The following is a 22,024-nucleotide window of genomic DNA, read 5'->3' on the forward strand; positions in this document are numbered from 1 at the left end:
CTCTCTCTCTCTCTCTCTCTCTCTGTCTCTCTGTCTCTCTGTCTCTCTGTCTCTCTCTCTCCCAATGATCCTGGAGATGGACTCTGGACCTTTCACTTGCCAGGCAAGCACTGAGCTATATTCCAGGCTTCGAAGCAAATCAGCTTCAAAGGAACAATGTTTTCTGTCATGTCACAAAACAGCCTCACATAAAGAATTCTGTAGTATCTAACTTCCAGGCAGGTTTTAAACATGAATGAAAAGACTGGAGAAACTGTGTGAACCATCCTAACTTTGTATGTTTGGGGACAAATATCCTCCCATGGGCTTGCTCTGTGTACCCATCAGGCCCAAGAAAGGGTTGGTTTAACAGTTCTGAACAATACAGTTACTTAACTTAGAGCGTAATAATTGCATCTGAAATTGAGAAAAGTACTAGAAAACGTAATAGAAATAGTGTCTTTCAAACTTTGTTACTTCTATGAAGATAGTGAAAAAAATGAGGTGCATACTAGCATTGCTTTATAGGTCTATTTTATGGTTGTAAACGTTTCATATTATTTATGAGTAAGCCTTCCCATTGGTCTGGGCAGATAGCTCAGTGGACTAAAGCACCTGCTTAGGCAGACGCAGGGGCTGGGAGTTCGATCCCTGGCCTGCCTTGCGAGCCTCACCCGCAGGACACACTAAGATGGTGACTGAGACTGGGCGTGGTAGCACACGGCTATAATCCCAGCGCTTGGGAGGCTGAAAACAGGAAGATCACTCCGAGTCTGATCTATGTAGGTAGACCCTGTAGACCCTGTATTAAATACATATTAAAAAGTTTTAAATAAGCCTTCCCATTGTAATCATACTAACACTGACCCTAAGGCAGTATTCCGTGAGCATATTTTATAACCTGTAACTATTATGTTATTTCAAATGATCAATAAATTTTACCTCAGTAGTACAGTGCCTGCCTGGCAAGAGTGAGGTCCAGAGTTCATTTTCCAGTACCAAAATAAATAAATTTTAACCTTTATATGTGTAATATATATTTAATATGTACCATATTATATTTGAAACAATAAATTCTAATGCCTAGGTTTACTTACAGTTTATATAAAGCATTTTTTTAAAGTGTTGTGCTAAATATGCATTCTTTTCTTTCTTCTTAAACAGGGAGACCTATAGAAAACTTCTATCTCACCTGGGACAGGTGGGACAACTTGAAATGCAGAAACTGGAAAATGACAATACGTAATATATCTTATGATTTATCCTGTCTATTGAATATTGCTGACTAAAGCCACTTTGTACCACTCTAGCTACTACTTTAATTAATTGTATTATCATTATTATTTTTAATTCAAAGTCAGTTTTATGTTCTGGCATCTTTTTGCTTCATGTATAATTTAAAATGCAGTCATATGGTGTGGTAGGCTTAACACAGTGAGGGCATAATGAAAGACAAGTAGTACTTTACATGACTTCTGTCAAAATTCTAGTAGATCCGTACTTCGACAATGTATTTACTCTATTGCTTAACAAATTGATCCCAGTCACCACTTCATCTACCTCATGGGAAGTCAAGCTGGCCCACTAGGTTGCAGACAGAACCTCTGAATGTTGAGAATCAATTATACTCTCTTCTTAACAGATGAGAAAGCAGAGGCAGGGAATATGTGCACACACATACCCGTATCAGGCTGCAGCACAGTCCAGGACCACTGCTCTTTATTGAGTATCTCCTTTGTGTCTGTCCCTCATATGTGCACAGTATCCCCTCAGCTTCACAACACTGCTGCTATGTCCTACTGCTTATGGAAAAAAAATCTTTCTTTAGGGATTTCAAGCTTATAGCACAGCAGCTGCTTTTAAAGTTTAAGAAAAAAGTTTATGTGTGTGTGTGTACACAGCAGGGTGTGTGTGTGCAAGGATACATGAGTATATGGAAGAAAATGTACCAGGTCCTCTGTGTGGCTTGACACAGAAACAGCCCAACAAGTCCCAAAGCACACGGGAGGAATGGTCTTCAGCTTGAGTTTCTTTTGACAGTGCCGGAGGGCTCAGAAGCATAATGCTTTGGGAGAGACTCAGTTCAATGAGTGTCACTTTCAGACAGAATGGTGAGGGTGGCCACCTGCTCCTCATGTGGCTTTTGCAGTAGATCCTTCAAAGAATGAAGACAATTCATTTCTCCTCCTGGGATTTTTTCTTTCTTGTTTTCTTTTCGTAAGGTTATTGCTGAATTAAGGTGTGGGAATAACACATCATTGAAGATGAGATGTATCATGTGAGGGAGGTAATTGGAGAATCAAAACAAAACTCTGTATTAGTTAAAAACCAGATTCTGGGGCAGCGTGGCATTAACACATTTTTTCACAGAGCCTGACACATTATCTGACTGCCCTCAAAAGCAGGCATGGAGAATAACAGGCACTCAGCTGTGGAAGGAAGCTGGGATCTTGGGCTCACAGGGCTTAATCTTTACAACTGGGCAGGCCATCAAGTCTTTTCTGGAATAGGCCAAGGAAGACAAGTCGTTTGGTTTTTAAGGCTTCAGTTGGTTTTTAAGGCTTGATGGAGGGACACGCTACTGTGGGAATACACCCTTTTTCCCAGTCCAGTCATAGTGCTTGAGTCCACTGGAGGGAGAAGATAACCAGATCTGCTTGTTTGGGGTCTGCTTGTTGGATCACGTAGGTTCCTAGGTCTCCACTCAGTTTAATTGTCAGGACACTGCTTCCAAAGGAGACGTCATAATCCTCCAATGTGTAGGGCTTGTCTGTGAGGTCTTCAAAAATGCTGCCAAGGAGTCTGACATCTCCTCTGCCAGTCTTTCATAGGTGGTCTCCTCTAGACTCCCCGTGTTGCCCAAAGTTCCCGAGTTCCTCACATGTAACAAGTGGACACTCTGCTTTTTACCATTTAGAATCTGGTGGAGGCAGTGAAAGTTCAACTCACGCAGGCTGCCACAGTCCAGACGCACAGGCCTGGGGCCCTGCAGGGCCACACGGGTGCCCCTGGGCACGTCCCCTGCACGGGCCTGGGCCGGGCTCGGCGACACCTTCCTGGGCAGTAGGCAGGTGGCAGCCACATTGTCTGTATTCTGTTTGGAGGTGTCCAGACGTGACTGCTATGTTATTCCTTTAAGATAAAAGTAAGGAGCACGTCTCAGATCGCTTTTGCTTTAATGATGCACCCTAGATGAATCACCCCACTTTTATGGTGTTTTCATGTATGTCATGTTTTAACTTAGGATTCGTTCTCTCTTTTCTTGAGATTGTAATCATTTATCATAATAATCTTCTACCATTCTTTCAAGGAGACATTCAGGGCTGGACAAGTAGCTCAGTGGAGAAGTGTTTGCCTGGCATGCGCAGGGCCCCGAGTACAATCTCCAGCACCACAAAAGAAAAACAGTTCAACCTGTTCTGGCTAAGAAATAATCTGTAAAATGAAATAAAAGGGCCGGCCAGACAGCTCAGCAGACTAAAGTGCCCGGATTCGAGCTCCGACTTGCCATGCCAGCCCTGCTCCAAGGCACTCCGAGACAGTGATTGAGACTGCCCGGGGCACGCTGAGGTGGCGGCTGAGATTGGGAGTGGTGGCTGGCGCCTGTAATCCCAGCACTTGGGAGGCTGAACATAGGATCACTACAAGTCCAGCCTGTGTAGTGAGACCCTGCAGACCCTGTACTAAGTACATAAAAAATAAATAAAATGTATGATCTAAAATGAAACAGAGGCAGAGGATAGCTCAGTGGTAGAGTTCTTGCCTAATGTGTACATCCTGGGTTTGATCCTCAGAATGGCAAGCAGTAATGAAATAATTATTAAACAAATACAGTGTTCTCTAGTTACACTTGTCTCTTAATTGTGGTCTTGAGAATCCAAAAGTATACCTGCTATTTTCTCAAAATACAAATGATGTTTTCCCCTAAAATCAACTGCCGTTACTTCCACAAATAGAATAAAAGGTTTTTAAGGCTGCTTAAAGACTTCCTAGTACTGAAATTTCATTTTATTATAATATTGAATTTTTTTCAACTAATTATGTATGTAGCAGTTAAAGAAATTTCATCTCTTTAAGACATTGCCTTTAAGGAGGTGTATTGTCCTCCAAGGAAGATTGTTAAAGATGTTGTTTTAGAACCTTGCGCCTTGTTTCTCAGTATGGGACATTTTTGAGAAATAGGAAAAGCTGCTACTAAATTATGCATTAGGGCATATATCCATAGATGCTAATAATTAAAGCTTGTATGTAAAACCCAAAACAAAAAGTTTATAACAATACTTTTCTCATAGTTACGAATAGGTAAAAAATTTTAAAAAGCTCTTTTCTCAACTCGTGAAAATTTATGGTTCAATTCTTTTTCTAGAAAATTCTTCACTAATTTTATTAATCTTGTTCTCTTCTACTCCCCTTTTCCTTCATACTCATTTCCCCCTGAATACTGTCATTTCCGAGGCTACTTCTTTCAGCATTGTAACGTAAGTCACTCTCTTTTGGTCTAACCTGAGATAATTGTTTCATTTCTGTAGCTCTGTGGCATCTCTGTACCATTTGCATTTTTCTCTTATCTGCCTATCTCTTCCTCAGGGTCCTGCCTCTTTCTGCTTACACTGTGTGTAGGGAGCAAGTTCACTGTCTGCTTTCTTGCCCCTGATGGTAAGATGTAACTTTCCGCAGCTCCTCCTCAAGTCCCTTTAGGGATGAGCTGATAGTACTGGTTCATAACTTCAGTGCTTGGTTGTATTTTCTCACATGTTTTTTTCCTAAACCCCCCTTCAGTAGTTGGATTCTACTGAAATCCCAAGGCCGCCTGTCCAGCTCTGTGTCATTTTATTCTAGACTGGCCCCGGCTTTCCCTCTCATGACTGACTCTTGGAACTTCCAGGCATCCTTCCCCTCTTTTAGTTCATCCTCAGCACAGGAGTGCCCCCTCTTGTCCCTTCCCACCCTCCTCTCCTTTGCCTTCCTCACTCCCTCTCATCCACTCCCTCTCTCCTTCTGTATTCCCTTGCATCTAAATTGTTGAATTTTTTTCTATTAGTATATGTGTATAGTACATCTTGTTTACACTCCTTTGGATGAGTCAGTACATGTACATAAAGAGAACTTTTTTTAACCCTTTTCCCCTCTGCCACTCCGATTGACCCCCCCTACTTTCCTTTTGGGGAGGGGATGTATATTTTCTAGTATATGTTTACATTCCTTGTATGGAGTATTATATGTGTATAATATAGCCCAATTCATTTTTTAATCATTCCTTACCCCTCCCCTTCCTATGGAGTACTACTGTGCCATTAAGGATAAACTAGTCATTTGTAAGAAAATAGATGCACCTTGAGACCATAATATTAAGTGAAAGAAACCAGACACACAAGTTGAACTATTACATAGATTCTCTTATATAACTCAGTAAAAATAAAGAGTAAAATAAGAGTAAGAACAGAATAAAAGAATAGGAAGTAGGGAAATAAATTCTTTCTCAAAGGAGAGGGGTTTAGTTTTTTGTCTTGTCATTTTTATTTATTTTTTTCTATATTTAGGACAGGGTCTGCGGAGTGTATAGGGTCTCACGACATAGATCAGATTCCTAGTGATTCTCCTGCTCTCAGCCTCCCAAGTGCTGGGATCACCATGCCCAGTCTGTTTCCTTCTCAGTGCTCCCCATCGGCGGGGCTAGCACAGGATTGAACCCTGGCCACTATGCTCTTGCCTAAGCAGGTGCTTCAGTCCACTAGGCTATGTGGCCTGCCCTGTCTTGTCTGTTGTCTGGCACTACAATCTCTCTTGACCTCTGCCGCCCTTTCCTACAGTGTACTCGACACACACGTGAGCAGTTAGTGTGCCTAAAATCCTCCTTTTCTCACGTTACTTTTCTTTTCGGCAGGACCTCCAGTAGTGCATTATTTACAAGGAGATGTTCACAGCTGTCAGTCTGGAGATGGCGCTGTGCCTGGACCTTTTCAAACTTAACTCTTTCCAAACAAAAGACTCAGCTGCTTTCTCTGAAAGCCACATTCATTCTGTTTTCAGCTTCATTCATGTCAGATTGGAGCACCATCTCTTCATATAAAAGTTAGATACATTTCATTTAGATAGAAACTTAAAAATACTTAAGTAGAAAAAATAACCATTCTGGACATGTGAGCTTTCCAGGCAAATAGAATCTAAAAAATATCAAGTTGAGTATACAAGATTATTGAAGGGCCACAGAATGATGAAAAACACTTTATTAAACACTAAGATCTGCTGATGATTTAAATCTCAATTTAACAGTTACATTTCCATGGGGGAGGAAAAAAGGATCTGTGCAAAAACTGTTCAATATTGAGTTCATGTGCATGAGAAGACATAGTTTAAAGTTTGTACGTCTTTATCCCTACTATATTTTCTTCTTAGCCATATAGTCATATGCTACATAATGACATTTCAGTTAGTGATAGGCCACATGTACCAAGGTGATCTCATAAGGTTGTAATGGAGTAAGAGGTGCTGTTGCCTAGCGACAGGGATCTTATATTGTCGCAGCCAACACATTGCTCATGTGTAGTGATGCTAATGTAAACAAACCTGCACCACCAGTCCTAAGTCTAGCAACAGTTATGTGTAGCATATGACGCTTACTAGTAATAACTACATTACCAATTATATTTTCTGTTTATATTTTATATATTTTCTGTTCCTTTTTCTCCTTTTAAAATTTTCCTACTTATAAAAATGTTTACTGTAAAACAGTATGTTATTTTGTACTGGCAGCAGCCTCATACATCTAATGTTTACCACATCTCTTGAGCATCAGGAGGCCACAGTGAGTGAATTACACCCAGTAGGTCTGTATAAGTACATTCTGGGATGTTTGCCTGACGAGAATCACAGCAGGTCTTTTGGTGTGTTGTCTCACATGGTATTTAACAAATTATAATGAATATAAAAATTGGAGTTTCTGCATTTGGGGAAGGTCTTTAGAAAATTACGCTCCCTAAATCCTACATGCTATAAGCACTCAGGTTTCAAAGGTAAAAGGTAAATACCATACCTCAACAAAAATTGAATTGTTAGACTAAGCCACTGTTGTTTGATTGGAAGATTTTTTTTTTACATACATTTACATGTTCCAAAAACATTTCCGCCTACCCTTCCTACAGTTACAAATATTGCCTTATTACATGACAGTATAGTATGCTGTTACCAATAACATGTTGTAGTTGGTTAAAATTTGGTGAGCTACCAAAGTAGCATCTTTCAGAGATGACAGTTGTATTTTTACATTGTGGTAACCTATATAGTAAGTTTACCAAAAGCACTAGTAAATGACTGTAATTGGCCAGCTTCTACTTATTAGAACTTTGGGCATATTTAAAATTATCTAATTATTGTATTTGTGAATTGTGCTTCTGGAAATATTCTAGACATTATTTTATATGTATTTAAAAGTTATTGTACATAGAATAAAAATTAAAGGCATTCGTGTGCCTTTACATACATATATATGCACACACATTAAAGAAAAGTGTATATAGACTAGCCTGGTGCCCATGATTACTCAACTTCCCTTTTGTAAACAGTTTAGTATTAAGAAACAAAAAAGCCCCCCAACCCATAATGTGATGTTTTATACTTTATAGTAAAAGAATGTTTCAGCTATTGTTATAATATATATTCATTTAACATATGAGGAAAATGAAAAGTACCCTGGTAATAATCTAAATGACATTTTTAAAATATGTAAGGAATTTTATTGCATTCTATATATACATCACTTTAGAGAGTAATGTCTTAACTGGTTTCTCTTCCATACCAAGAATATTAAGGTACATGTGGAACTACTTTTCGTTTTCTTTTTTAAAGTAAATTCTTGAAGTGCTAATTAAATGGCTGCTGAATCTTAAAGTTTTCTGTAGAAATTAAAATCAAATGGGTGTTTTCACTTAAACAGAAAATATATAGTATTAGGATAGTTTCAACAGAATTTGACCTACATGACCGAATATAACCTGTAAATATTTTTCTGTTATAATTTTGAGGAACAGTTCTAATTTTAAGTCATCTGAGTTGTGTTCTTTTTAGGAAAGGAACATCATATTTGTGATGCTACCCTCTTGCTATAGCTATGAAGGATGTATTTGAACTCTAGGCAAAACATCCTAAAATTGTGAGTTCAATTCTGTAACATAAATGAATAATACATAATAAAGATCACCAAAAAGGGATTTGATAATACATGCTGATTTGTTTTATATGAAGTCAGAAATCTACACAGGAATAATCAAGGGTAATGTCAGGCTATCTTTCCATTAACAATCAGGCAAACTTATTTTTAGATCATTTTGCTTTCATTCATCAGATGGAGGGGGAGGATCTGTGAGTACAGATAGATTTTTAATTGTTTTATAAGATAAAAATGGCAAAAAAGAAGCTTGCATCCCTTTTCTTGACTTGCTGAGATATTTAAAATTCAGGTGGCCTAGGGCCGGCCAAATAGTTCTGTGGATTAAAGTACCTGCAAGCAGGTACCAGGGCCAGGAATTTGATCCCTGGGCCTGCCGTGCCGGCCCGTCCCCGCACCTGTAATTCCAGCTCTTGGGAGGCTGTAAACTGGTAGATCCCTCCAAGTGCAATCTAGTAGTAAGACCCAGAACACCCTGTAGACCCTTCCCTAAAATACAGAAACTAAAATAAAAGAAAATAAAATTTAGGTAGCTGATCTACCTTTTAAAGAAAAAAACAGTCTTCGTTCTATGTTACCAATCCATTTTCACTGTTCAGCTTTTAAGAGTTTTATCTACTTTTTAGTCCTTTTAAAATCTGCTTTTCCTTGCCTTTAGTACCCACTTTTTTTTTTAATCTGAATAAGTCACTTATATTTTAAAGTTAGTAAATTCTGTACTTAAGACAAGATTTTATTTTCACTCTTCATTCATTTCACTAGCTATACTAAAAATGGTTACATGCATAAAATTTCAGTTCCCTGAATGATTAGACTGCGGGGGGGGGGGGGGGGGGGCAGGGCAGTAAAACTAGTTTTCCTTTTAATAAAGATGACCTTATGTCCTGGTGAGATTGGAGGAAGAAAACCTGTCTTACACTTAATGTATGTTCAAATGTGATTATGGAGTTGTTTTACTGTTTTGAATACAGCAACCCAAAAACCTAGTGTAAAAAAATTCTTACGTATTATTAAAAGTGACAGTAATACAATATATATTGGTGGTGGTAAAGAATCCCAAAGCACTCAAGACTCACATACTCTTTAACAAAGTGGAAAACTTTTATTAGAACTGCCAATTCTGGGTTCAAATTTATGTCTAAGTACTTTATGTTACCATAATTAGTACAGCTTCTTAAAATTTTTAAATATCATTTCATTAAGTGATTTAAAATGAGATATTTAAGAGAATTATTTTTATTTGAGCAAAGATTTATAGAAGTTCAGGTGTCTCTGATGTTGGTAAGTATCCTTTTCCTACTTAGGAAAGCTGAGTCTTTTTCACATGCTTTTTAGAATCCCATAGCTTGTTTTCAAAACTAATAATTTCTGAACTTAAAAATATCTCCTACTCAGTCATAGAGTTCTCAAGACAATAAAATACCTTAGAATTTAATAACTTTTTTTTTAAATTTGGCAAAGTCAGGACATTTACCTAATCCTCATGACATTCTTCTGAATTAATATGGGAACTAATAATTACCCTCCTTAAAAGATGGAAAAACTGATGTGCTGCAAAGTTAAAAGTTCTGGCTCAAGGTCAGTAACCAAGGGAAAAATATGGGTATTCCAGCTGCTGTTCCAGTGTGCTTCTGTTTCTATCACCCTGAATAAAATATGGAACTTAAAAATTTATGGTGTCAAAATGCCGAATCTACTGAGCAAGGCTGCATAATGTTAAATTTTAAAGAAAGAAAAATTATAAGCCCATGTATCAGTACAACATATGAAGATTTTAAGATCATTGATGCCATTGTATGAAATAAATTATGTTAAGAACAGTGTCAAGTTGTCCTAGATAGCGCTCATTAGAAAGAGTGTACAAAGAATACTTTAGACACACGAGACAATAATGTGCCATTAAGTTGGCACTAAGCTATACCACAGTACAAGTCATACATATTGTATGTTGACATACACTGAGAAGAGTGACAAGAGTTCTCAATGGTGTATTTTAGAAAACTTTTTTTTTTTTTTTTGCTAATATTTGTCTGAATGTAAGATACAAAACAAGACAAGGACGCATTGAGCACTCAGGCTGTTCATCCCCAAAATCCAAAAGTCACAGACTGCTGTTTCTCCTCTGTTTATGAGGGTTATTTTCAGACGGTGCCAATCCTGTGATGAGGCACTTGAAGAGTTTGAAGGTTAGGGCATGTGAAATACGGAGCTGGAAGGAAGCATGCTGCTATTCCATTGGAAGCAAAAGGGAGTGTAGGTCCATAGAACACTTCTTCTTTGCCCTCTCTACTTACATCTAATACCTGCAAAAGAAGAGAGGATTATGCAAAGCTGCATACATATAAAAGCAAGCCTGAATTTAAACTCAGTTACGCCCCCGTTACTGTACCTTCAGGATTGCTGGTGGTTTTCCATCCTAGAAAGATTCTAAGTCTACTAAGTGTTATACTGTGTCCACACATACAGCCACTGTGTGCTTATAATCACTTCATCTTCAGAACATAAGGTAGGTGATATTTATTTTCATTATATAATTCCCCTTGACTGGTTAGTTACACTCAAACTACTTGTAATTGTAGGTCATACTATGATCCTGGCTTACAAATCTTCATCTGTGAAATCAAGACCTTGCAGCTGTACTGTGAAAATTGGTGGCATCTAGCTAAACATCTGGTAAAAAGTAGATTGTTGCAACAGTTTTGCAGCAGGTTCAAAATCTGATTAGTTGTTTCTGGGAATTTCCACTTCAAGCTGGAGTTCTATCTCTTTTGTTGTTTGACGTAGCTTCTTTGTTCATCAGTGCCTGCAGTCACCTAGCTGAATCTGGTATAATCTTACTACTGGGAAAATTCTTTGGGAAACTACTGTCCTTTCTTTGTCAAAACCATCAGGCTCTTTCCACCCTCAGTTATCTTAATCTCTCTTCATGTGATTTTCTGCTAACTTGATTTAACACCTTGCCTCCCTTGGATTCCATAATTTAACAATGAATAAAAACCGGCCGTTGACATTGCCATTTCGCTGCACACCTTTGGTCCCATTTCCTTCCCTGCACCCTGCATACAGCTGCTGGCCCCCAGGGTTCCCACCAGACCTCTTGACATCCTTTAATAATTTTGTCTGCGCTCATGCCTTTATCACCTGCATAGTTAACTCTTTTAAGTCTCTAACTGCAATAATTCATTGTTTTATTTTAGATGGAAGAAGCTTTTGAAATTTGGGTATCCAAGCTCATAAAAGTCCTAGAATGAATGATCCTTAGATGTTTAGGTTTTTTCCTCAAATGAACAGTTAGCTGTCATAGTCTGTTTATTGAATAACATACCCTGGTACTACTAATTTAAAATATTACTTACATACTAAATATAAATTTTATTTTCTCATTAACTTACATATCTTTATTCAGGAATAACATAGTTTTGACTAGGCAAGGCAAGTCTCCATCTAGTTTCAATTTTTTTTTTTTTTTTTTTTTTTTTTTTTCATTCTCGGGCCGGCAAGATAGCTCAGCAGAATAAGCACCTGTTTAGGCAAGTGCAGGAATCAGGGCTCAATTCCTGACACTGCATGCCGTGCCAGCCCTGCCTCCAGGTGTGCGTAGGTGCGGTTGTGAACCCCCCTAGGGGAGGTGCACCACCTCCCAGCACTGGTGAGGCTAACATGGAAAGATCACTATGAGTGCAAGCTCTGTAGTAAGACCCTGTAGCAAATACATAAAAATAAGTAAATACATTTATGCTCTCCCAGAGAAATTTTATGATCAATGTCACAAGTATCACTTATCTACTCCATGAAAATAAGGAAAATTTCAATGGAATTTTTATTAGTATACTATTAACTATAGAAAGTAGAAAGCATTTCATACTTCTCAGAAATCTTAAGATTAACTGTTGTCTTCATTTTACAGAGAAGAAAGTAATTTGGCTAGAAAGTGGTAGAAGAGCCCAGCATTTGAGCTCAAGGAGGCAGTCCAGAAAGAGCAAGGACTCAGTGCCTTCAATACATCCCTCCCCACAACTGAATATATTTATAGGAGGCAAAATAACTGAGATAATCATAGAGAGAGCTTTTGTCTGGTACCCTGGGCCAACAGAGACTGCATATGTTAAGCAGATGTAATGTATTTAATCTGAGAAGGGAAAAGGAAGCATTGGCAGTTTTTCTCCAAAACACTCCCCTGTAAACTGGCAGAAAGGAGCATTTGGAAGAAGGCAGTGCCAGATTGGCGCCCTCCACAAGGAAATGATAGTGAATGAAGACAACCAGTGATCCTGGGCACAGACCGATGGCTGGCACACCGGTGCGGCTGCTCCCTGCTGTGTGCTTGTCACCGTGGCACACCAGCCGAGAGCCGGACCTGGGCGCCAGACACTGCCTCATGCCTCCACAGAATGAACTAGCGCACCTTCACTGTTGTCAGGAATCTGTTTCTTCTATTTCCCATGAGTTTATGATTAAGTCTAAATCTCATTCTTTAAACAAGTATTAATTTGAAAGCATGTCAGCTTTTCCCATTCGGGTCAGCCTTGTGATGAGTTAAGACTCTGCACCAAATCAGAGCAATACCAGGAAATAGTATACTTTCTTAATATCTCACATGCATGTTCCACATGACCAAGTCCTACAAATGATTGTTCCATAAATTTGGATTAAGGTCCAGAAGGAGCATTCTATTGACACATTGGCTCGTGTGTTCAAAAGCATAAAACGAGTTTAATTTTTATTGATGTTGATGGGACAATCTCTGAACTATGAGTATGGTCTTTAATAAATTATTATGTTCTTGGGTTAACAGCTTGTAATAGATTGAGTATATTTTATATCTATCTATGTATTTGTACGGTCTTGCTACTCAGCTCAGACTCATGGTGATCCTTCTGTCTCTTCCTACCAAGTACTGGGATTACAGGTGTACACTACCACGCCCAGGGTTCCAGGGCTGGCACAGCATGGGGTACCAGGGATGGAACCTGGGTCCTTGTGCTTGCCAGGCAGGCGCTTAGACCACTGAGCTATCTCCCCAGCCCCGACAATTATTTTTAAGACAAAAAAAATTTAACAAATTCTGATGCTAGTATGCATACAATTTTCACTCCCACCACTCTGCACTTTTCAATCTGCTATCTTATACTTAGGAATTTCTATTCTAGACATTTTCTCATCAACACTATTCCAGTCTCCCATTAACTTGCTTCTCTGTTGATATTCTTCCAGCAAATAGTAAAGACAGGGCCTGATTTTGAAGACTAGCTACATAGCTAGTCTCCCCATCACTATATTGCTGTTAAGTGCACCAAAATAGATCTGTAAAACCCATAATATAATATAAAATAGCTAAGCTTTAATTCAGTCAATAACTAAAATGTAAGATATGAGTTAAATGATTAATCTATAATGTATGACCTTTGCCTCAAATATCTCTAACAATCATGCCAATATGGTTACATTATCTGTTAACAGTAAAAGCTCTTTAAAGCATTTGTCAGATTTATCTCTGCTTTGTAGGACTAGTATGCTAGCCAAGAGAATAAACAATTTGCAAGAGGATTTATTCCATTCATCAAAATGGCTAACTGGCGTACATTACCCATATGCTGACTCTTAGAAAAAGCAATTCACGATTTTTAATCCACTAATACAGTCACTGCTTGAAACTTTTACTCCCTTCAGATCACTTTAATCCTGAGAATACCCTTGAATATCCTCAGTGATTTCAAATTTACAAATTTTCTTCATGATAAACACAAAGTTATTTTGGTCAAGTGTAAGATCCCAAAAACATGGAAGAATTTTTCTAGTACAATAGAACATTTACTGTTGCCCCATTCAATGGCTTACCAATTCTGAAAAGTGAAAATTGAAAAAAACCTAAAAAAACTGAAAGTTGCTACATACATGCTTAGATGAAGACTAGGAGGATGCTGTGGAGAAAACCCTTTGTTCATTTGCTATTAGCCAAAAGATGACTTAAGCTGTGTACAAGGCTGCATTTAGTTAACTCAGAATCTTATGCACTTGGGTGTCTGGGTGTGTTTGTGTGCAACTTTGATAATTTTTCTACTGTATATTTTTGTTTCTGTAACTTCAGCACATAAAGTATATGGGCAGTTAATAGTTTGTAGATTAATCTTGGATTAAGGTGTTTATTATTTCTAGGTAAACAAGAGGCTAACTTTTTGTTAAATTCAAAGTTCATTGCATTGTATTAGTGAACATAACAGTATAATACTTAATTTTGAGGCTAAGGTTTTCTTAACCTTATCTCTTGTGGCAAAGTTGTATGTGTACTAAGAAGACAACATTGTAATTCTTCAATCCAGAACTCATCTATTTGGCTAAACTTGTTAATTATGGCTTTCCTATCTATCCTTACCCTTGTTGATTTTTTTTTTCCTACTATATGGTGTGAATAAAATCTCCAAACAGACCTCTGACAAGATAGAAAAAAAGACAATATTATGAATGTGAATGTAAGTGGACATACAACACACTACATGCTAGCAACTTAGAAACCATAGACATGGTAGAAATTTTTCTTTAACATATGTACCTTAGCAGATCACTGAAGAGTAAAATAACTCAAAGTTCTGCAACTGTTAACTGAAGCAGTTGTTTAAAATCTCCCAACAAAGATGAAATTAGGTAATAATGTGCAGCTATTAGGATATACTTTTCTAGATGTCAAGAGAGATCTGTCAATATTTTATCAGAAAACATAGGAAACTGTGGTACATAAAATAATACATATTATTTTTTTGTTTCTTGTTTTTGTTTTGTTTTTTCTCTCATCTGACACATCCAGCTAACAATTAACAACTTGCCCAGCCTGGGCTTCCCCCTGCAAACATGCCAGGCTTTCCTCTTCAGATCAGCAAGAAACTAGGACTGTTCACAGCCACCACTTCAGGAAGGAAAAAATACCATTTATGGAAATGAATGATTTGTGATACAAAAATAAGGCAACGGCATGAAAAGGAAAAGGACCTACAGCCTTTTTCTCCATCCTTCAGCAATTGCATTACAAAATGTAACCTTACTGAACCACTTGAGCAAACTTCAAAAGAAACTTCAACCACTCACCTGGATACAAGCCAGAGGCTCATTTGTCCAAATTGAATATCCACCAACTAAATATATTCTCCCATTGTGGACAGCAACTCCAGATTCATTCTGGCCTAAAGTAAGGAGAGTTGAATAAAAAGATAAAAATCCATTTCTCACATGTTTTAATTAACCCTTTTGCTACTAGGGTATAGAATTTTTCCCTGTGGCACATTTTTATACTGCATGGCATTTTTGTAGCAACTAGTCACTGCCTCTCCTACTTGGGAAAATATGCCACTATTTGCTACAGAATAAATCTGTGTTAGGTCATAACTAGGTCAGAGCACTAATTACCCAGCTAACTTAATAATGAATCAGTAGTAAGCTATGTGAAACTAAAAAGTTCTATAATATGTCATATAATATTTATTGTGGCAGAAATAAGGTGTTTTAGAATTGCAAAGCAACTTCTTGGACCCACAGAATTTCTAAGACAAGTGCTTACATTTGTAAAACAATAGCTGCAACCCTAAGACCAATAAAATGGAGCCATGCTCCTAAGTGTGGCCCAAATGAAGACAAATGGCAGGAAAAACATGATAAAGTTGCTACCTTGCCTTTCTTTACATATACAACAGTTTTAAGATTATATTAAAGTTCCTGAGCAGGGACTAGCCTGGATAATCCCTAGGTACTGATGCCAAAATGATGAAGGGTTTCTCCTCCCATTTCAAAAAAGAAGACATAATAACTCACTACCACATATTCTTCCCTGGAGGCCATCAGAGAGTAAAAGAGTCTTTTTATTGATGAGCTGGCACAGCACTGGCTAGAGTAATAAATAAGCTGGATCTTATAGCAGACAGAATCCCAGATCGAGGGATCGAGGGTCTGAGTCACCAATACAACTGAGAGCTAAATACTCAGCATGGGCTTCAAAAATCATTTTGCAGAATAATACCACAAAATATCTAAGTAAATGTCTGATTATGCTCTGAATGTTGCTTTACCCAGCAGCAACTGTGATTGAATACCCACTCTGCATATTAAAATATCTTCAGAAACCTAGTCTAACCCAATGTTTTGAGTAGTTTTTCTGTTATTTAGCAGCCCTGCCTGGAAGGACTGATCATTTGTGGTCAGTAATGCAAGGTGGGCCAGCCAGATAGTTCAGCAGATTAAAGCGCCTGCTTAGGCAGATGCAAGAACCAGGTTTCTATCTCCAGCATGCCATGCTGGCCACACCACCAGAGCAAACTGAGAGGGAGATTGCGACTGGGTATGATGGCACACCCCTGTAATTCCAGTGCTTGGGAGGCTGCAAACAGAAGGATCACAAGTCTGATCTATGTAGTGAGACCCTGTAGACCCTGTACTAAATACAAAATAATAATAATGCAAGATGACAAGGAAAAAGTTGTCAGTTCCATATAGAAACACCAGAAATGTTGTTTACTGCTTTTTCATTTCTCTTTGGGACAAGGTTGGGCCATGCCTAGGATTGCCCTATGGAAATGTTTACATGGGAATGTGTGGCTAGAGGCACAGACAAACCCCTCTGAACATATCTACTGGAAGGTTTAATTTCTAGAAGACTACACAGACTGATAGTGACAAATAATGAAGACCACTGCTCTAAACTCAAAAGATAAAGGGGAACTAAACAAAAACGAAATTGTTTCTGTAGTTATTAACTCAGTATCTTGTTCCTCCTGCATGTATCAAAGCTCTGAATTAAATACTGACTGACAAAGACATGCCTCTTCTGGTCACAGAGAATGTGCATAAAAGTAATTCAGGCCCCAAGTAACTATGTGCCCAGCCACTCCAAGTCATTTTGTTGTGAGGTAGTAATACACAACTTTCTGCTTAACAAAAGCTAGTTGTTTGACCCATTTTGCACTTAATAGAAAGGCATTAAAAGTATCTAAGAAAAACAAGTTAGACAACTTCTTGAATTTACTTGTTTCTCATTTAACTAATCAAAGATACTTGCCTGTCAGCAGATTGAAATTACAACGTGTCCACTGGTCAGTGTCAATGTTGTAGGAATCTATGTGACGCACAAGGATCCGGTCATTATTGTAGTCAAGGTCATTGCCTCCAAGGACATAAAGCTTCCTTTGGACAGCAGCCATGGAATGATAGACCCTTCTCTGCAGCATGGGGCTACGGCTTATCCACTTATTCTGAGAAATGAAATTCAAGTGTGTTCTGTTAATAGGATACCTACTTGGCAGAGAACAGCAGTGGGTGGCTCATTAGTAGCAGAAACTAATGTTTATCAACCACATTCTATTTGCATTTTGTGGTCAAAGCATAAAAATTTTACAAGGGATAACATTAGAATTTTTCAAGATTGTTCTCTTAGTTCAGAGGATTTTTACATGAAAATTAAGAGTGAAAATCGCTGGCTTGGTATACCGTGACTAGTGATATAATGTTTAAGTAAACAGACTCTAGATCCAGAATTGCTGTTACCTGATCCTAAGTCATTTTCTTTAGCCTCTCTGTGCTTATTTATATATAAAATGAGGATGATACCTATCTAAAATAAAGTCTGTTGTGAAGATTAAATGAGCTAAGAAACATAAAGAACTTAGAAAAATGTCCAACACAGGTTCACTTTTTAAAAAATACTGTAATAGTGGCTGGGGCTATAGTTCATTGGCATAGCACCTGCCAGGCAAGCACAGGTCCCAAGTTTGATTACTGGTACTACAAAAAAAAAAAGAAAGAAAGAAAGAAAAAAAAAAAAAACCTATAATAATAATTAGGTGCCTGGGGCTACTAGATAAACTCAGGTCAGAGTGGCTTTGCTGTACTTTCCAAATTCACCTGAGATCTGTGGATAAGATTTAATTAACAAACTTCCCACATTTTCTTTTTATCGGCTTCCATATTATATTTACAATTCACAGTGTAACATTTACTAGTATATCTGCCAGACTGTAAGAAGTTCTCGGCCCCTATTCATTTGTATTAGTATAAAACCAAGTTGTGTATGAGAACTTCAGAGAATAATGAAACCTTCAATATTTAGTTCTAGGACACCATCAGTAATGAGAAGGGTATGCTCAGCCCCTTTTAAAGTAAGGCTCCTGCTTTAAGTGTAATATAAATTATAAAATTAGATAAAAATCAGTTAAGACTTTAAATCTAAACTAAGTAATTGGTAAGTATACCAAGAAATGGACAGGTAAACAAACATTTTCTTTCTACATAAACACTAAACATACAGGAAGAATTCAGTTTCCTTTTTGCCAAGAAAAATTTGGATTTCAACCAGAAAAATCTTATGTTTTGAATACACAGAATTTCACCAGTTCACAAAACTGTGAGGAAAGAAACAGCAAACATGTTTTGCAAACATTGGCATGTATAGTTTAGGCATATATTTACTACAGGCATATATACTGCATCATTCCTAGTTTCTCTTTTAAAGAAAAAAAATTGTAGTTTGGAGATTATCTGTCCCCTATTTTAATATATAATAAGAATAGCCTTCCCAACACATATTTCTTAATAAAATGCTTAAGCTTTGTTTTTAGATATTTTGCTAAGAAATACCTTTAATGCACTATACTTGAGTAAAATTTAAAATTCTGATGGTGCTTTGCTTAGGTGCTGTCTAGGAGACAACCTATTACGCTGTTAGGACACAGTGTTTACATTAGCAGTCTAGTCCCCTGCCACAGACTATAGATGCCATCTGGCATGCAAGCCCTGCCTACCTCCCCCAACTAGAGCTTCCTTTACTGCAGCGCCTGCCAGGTGAGCCACCAACCACTGCAAAGGCAAAGAGACAGAGGCCTGGTGGGTCATTCCTGGTAAGCCAGCATGTGAATGCTAATCAGTGGTGGGGAGGCAGAGGTCACCCTGCCTGCCTGTTGGCAGGTAGCTGTGTGCTCTGTGGCAGATGGCAGGCATTATCGACTCTCCACAAAGGCCTAGAAGAGAAATAAGCACCAGGGCTGAGTGATAGAGTTATTGAGATTCTGAGCAAGATGCAAGCAGATGTGATGTTTGCCAGTACCCACCGTAAACAGTATGCCAGCAGAATTTTTAAAAAGAGCCTGTGTGTACAAACATGAAACAGCTCATCTGAGTAATGTTAATACCTTCCTTTCTCTTTAACCCTGTGTGTACCCAACTCGAGAAAATAATGATCCCTTTTGAGATACACGACTAGTGGATACTTGTATGAAATTTATAGCTTCAGAAATACCCTCAGGAATTATAGTTTGTGAAAAATAATTTCATATTTAGAGTCAAGTAATTATTAAAGCAGGAAAATACCAGTTACACTAAGTGCACTCTGGACATTGGTGGCCAGACCAGGCTCGGACTGCCAAGGTCAACCTATTGTCTTATATCCCAATTCAGGCCCTTCAGCTGATGAACACTAAACCTCCAAGTCCACCAGGATATTGTCATAATAAAAAAAGTTTACTTTTTCCAAATCCTAGAAATGCCAAAATTCAGCAGACATCTGCCAAAGTCATATATTTTGGTAGCAAGAAAAAAGAATAAAAATATTTCTTCTTTTGAGGAAGAAGTCATTAAATATGCATGAGCAGTGGATAGAAGAAAGGGCTGGCACTGTCAGTGTTTCTAATTCAGTCCCTCACTGTTAACATGGAATGTATGCTCCAGCTTCTCAGATACCTGACTTTGGATATCTCCCAGGTATCACTACAGAACACTTTGATTACTTTAAGTTAATGATATTTTATTTGCATACTAAACTACAAGCATGTTGCCTTCCTAAAATAGCACCCCTTCTAGGACACAGGGATAGAACAATCAAAATCTTTCCTATGGTATGCAAAACTGAAGTGGTGAGGCATTGTGCATAACATAAAACTAGAGTGCAAATTTTCTAACAATAAAATAGAAACCACAAGTCAGTTTACCCAGATGCTTCCTTCCAAATAAGCATGTATATATGTATACACTTGGCATTCCAATTACTGAGTCCTGTGGAAGTCTTTTAAAATTCATTTTAATTAAAGTAATAAGCTCTTTATATGTGATTCTTACCTGGTTAGGTTCATACACCATTAATCTGTTCTGATACTGTGCTGTGTTAGTTACTCCACCTGCAAAGGATTAACATATGTTACAGCTTTTCATGAATAAGAAATTGGAAAGTTCAACATAAGAATGAGATGCACTAAAGGAAAATTAGCTACTGCTAAGAGGCTGCACACCTTTCACAGGTGAGCCTGTGACATAATTATGAAGCTTACTGTTGAAGTAGTTTTAATTTTAAAGAAACTTGAGAAGCAATACAATTGAGAGCTAACAAAAGAGTATTCTGACCTTCTAAGAGGTTTCCAGTTCTGGCATAGTGCCCTGTGTGACTAGAAGGGCTGGCAAAGTGAAGGGAGGAAATGGGGTGAACACAAAGATAAATCTGTGTAACTTAGGCCAGAGTCACAGCTAGATTAGAAATTCTTGCTCTTGGCTAAACAAGCAAATTTAAAGCTCCAACTTATGTAATTAACAAATAAATATCTTTATATATGGATGAGCCATATACAAAAGGCATTACTCATAAGGGATCTGGAGTCAATGCTATGCAACAATATAATAAGAACCACAAATGTACATTACATGCAATTAGAATTTTTTCAGTGACTGTTGAAAAAGCAAAAAGGGCCACTGAAATTAAATTTAATAAGTTTAACTTTTCTCAGTATAACCACAATATTATTCCGATATGAAATCAACATAAGAATTACTGAGATAACTTTTTTTTCTTTTCATACTAAATTTTCCAAATCCAGGATGACTTTATGTTGTCTCAGAAGAATCTGGGGCATTTAGCATCATATGTTCCCAAGTCAAGGGGATTTGCAAGTCATTGGGAACTGTAATGTCCAAAAGGTGTAATCTGAGGGAGGCTGAAAATGGCTAAACTAGAGTTACTTAAAGAAACGGCCTTCCTGCCCACCTGGTAAGTCAGCTGCTCCGTGGGATAGCGGGCATACAGTGGAGCACAGCAAGGTCATGGCATCACTGCTGTGCAGTTAAATCTGCAAATTCCCTTCCCTGTAAGAACTGGGTGCAGAAAGGGGCATGGGGAGTGCTATAGCTAACCGACCCTGATGCTGTCCTGCGAGCGCTCTTTTGACTGTTTTCCTGTCTGGTCCTCAGAACCTCGTGACTTCCTCTCTAGCCCACCACCACAAGACACTAGCAACTTCCTGTTTGGCCAGCTGCCTAAGACCTTCTGGCATTTAACTAGTCCAGCTTGTTTCTCCCTGACACTCTTGGTATGGTCTGCTAACATTTTGTCCAGGCCACCACTACTGGACTATCCTTTTCTTTTAGGAAGGTTCAATCGTACCTTTTCCTTTTGATCCTTAAATAACTCTGATCTCTCAGCCATCTCTGAATACTTTCTCCCATCTGTCAGCACCCTACTCCACTGGCCCAGCATAGCTGATGTAGTACAAATTGGCCACACTTCAAATAATAATACGCCGGTGGCTAATGGCTAACAAATTAGAACAAATGTGTAGTTCTCCATACCACTGTTGTCCTCAAAACAAAAAAAAAGTCTTGATAATGCTTAGTTCTAAGACACATGAGATAGTCTGCTTAATAAAAACCCACAAAAGGAACCAATATGCTGCCACAAATAGATACCTGACCTCAAGTGATGGATCATAAATAAAAAGTATTTCATAATGTTACCTTGGGCTATGTGTATAAGTTGTGTATGAAACCAGTTTTGTGCATAGACTTCCATCTCTCAAATGTCTCCTTATGTGCAAGCAAAGATTCCAAAATCTGAACCAATCCCAACTTTGAATACTTACTTTCATG

At 38.0% G+C, this 22,024-nt stretch overlaps 2 protein-coding genes and 1 pseudogene across 8 annotated transcripts in view; 1 reads left to right on the plus strand and 2 right to left on the minus strand.

Moving 5' to 3' along the window:
* Mms22l (MMS22 like, DNA repair protein) overlaps positions 1-1,568 on the plus strand; it is a 128,568-nt gene extending 127,000 nt beyond the window's left edge. Inside the window, exon 24 of the mRNA XM_004628288.2 lies at positions 1,144-1,568. Within this exon, the coding sequence (XP_004628345.1) occupies positions 1,144-1,225 (82 nt within the window). The 3' untranslated portion in view covers positions 1,226-1,568. The remainder of the gene's footprint in view (positions 1-1,143) is intronic.
* Positions 1,569-1,901: 333 nt separating this feature from the next.
* LOC101585798 lies at positions 1,902-7,100 on the minus strand (annotated as a pseudogene).
* A 2,776-nt stretch (positions 7,101-9,876) lies between these two features.
* The window catches only part of Klhl32 (kelch like family member 32), a 250,314-nt gene continuing 238,166 nt past the window's right edge, over positions 9,877-22,024 (minus strand). For 6 of the 7 annotated variants that reach the window (XM_004628180.2, XM_023711897.1, XM_023711896.1 and 3 more), the window contains 4 exons: positions 20,231-20,289; positions 17,184-17,376; positions 15,224-15,318; positions 9,877-10,446 (listed from right to left, as the gene is read on the minus strand). In XM_004628180.2, the coding sequence (XP_004628237.1) occupies positions 10,285-10,446; positions 15,224-15,318; positions 17,184-17,376; positions 20,231-20,289 (509 nt within the window). In that variant the 3' untranslated portion in view covers positions 9,877-10,284. Of the gene's footprint in view, positions 10,447-15,221; positions 15,319-17,183; positions 17,377-20,230; positions 20,290-22,024 lie in introns of those variants that run through there. The other variant, XR_002820462.1, reaches the window with a different exon arrangement.

Source organism: Octodon degus, unplaced genomic scaffold (genome assembly GCF_000260255.1).
Source record: "Octodon degus isolate 3935 unplaced genomic scaffold, OctDeg1.0 scaffold00022, whole genome shotgun sequence".
In the NCBI taxonomy this organism is placed as follows: Eukaryota; Metazoa; Chordata; class Mammalia; order Rodentia; family Octodontidae; genus Octodon; species Octodon degus.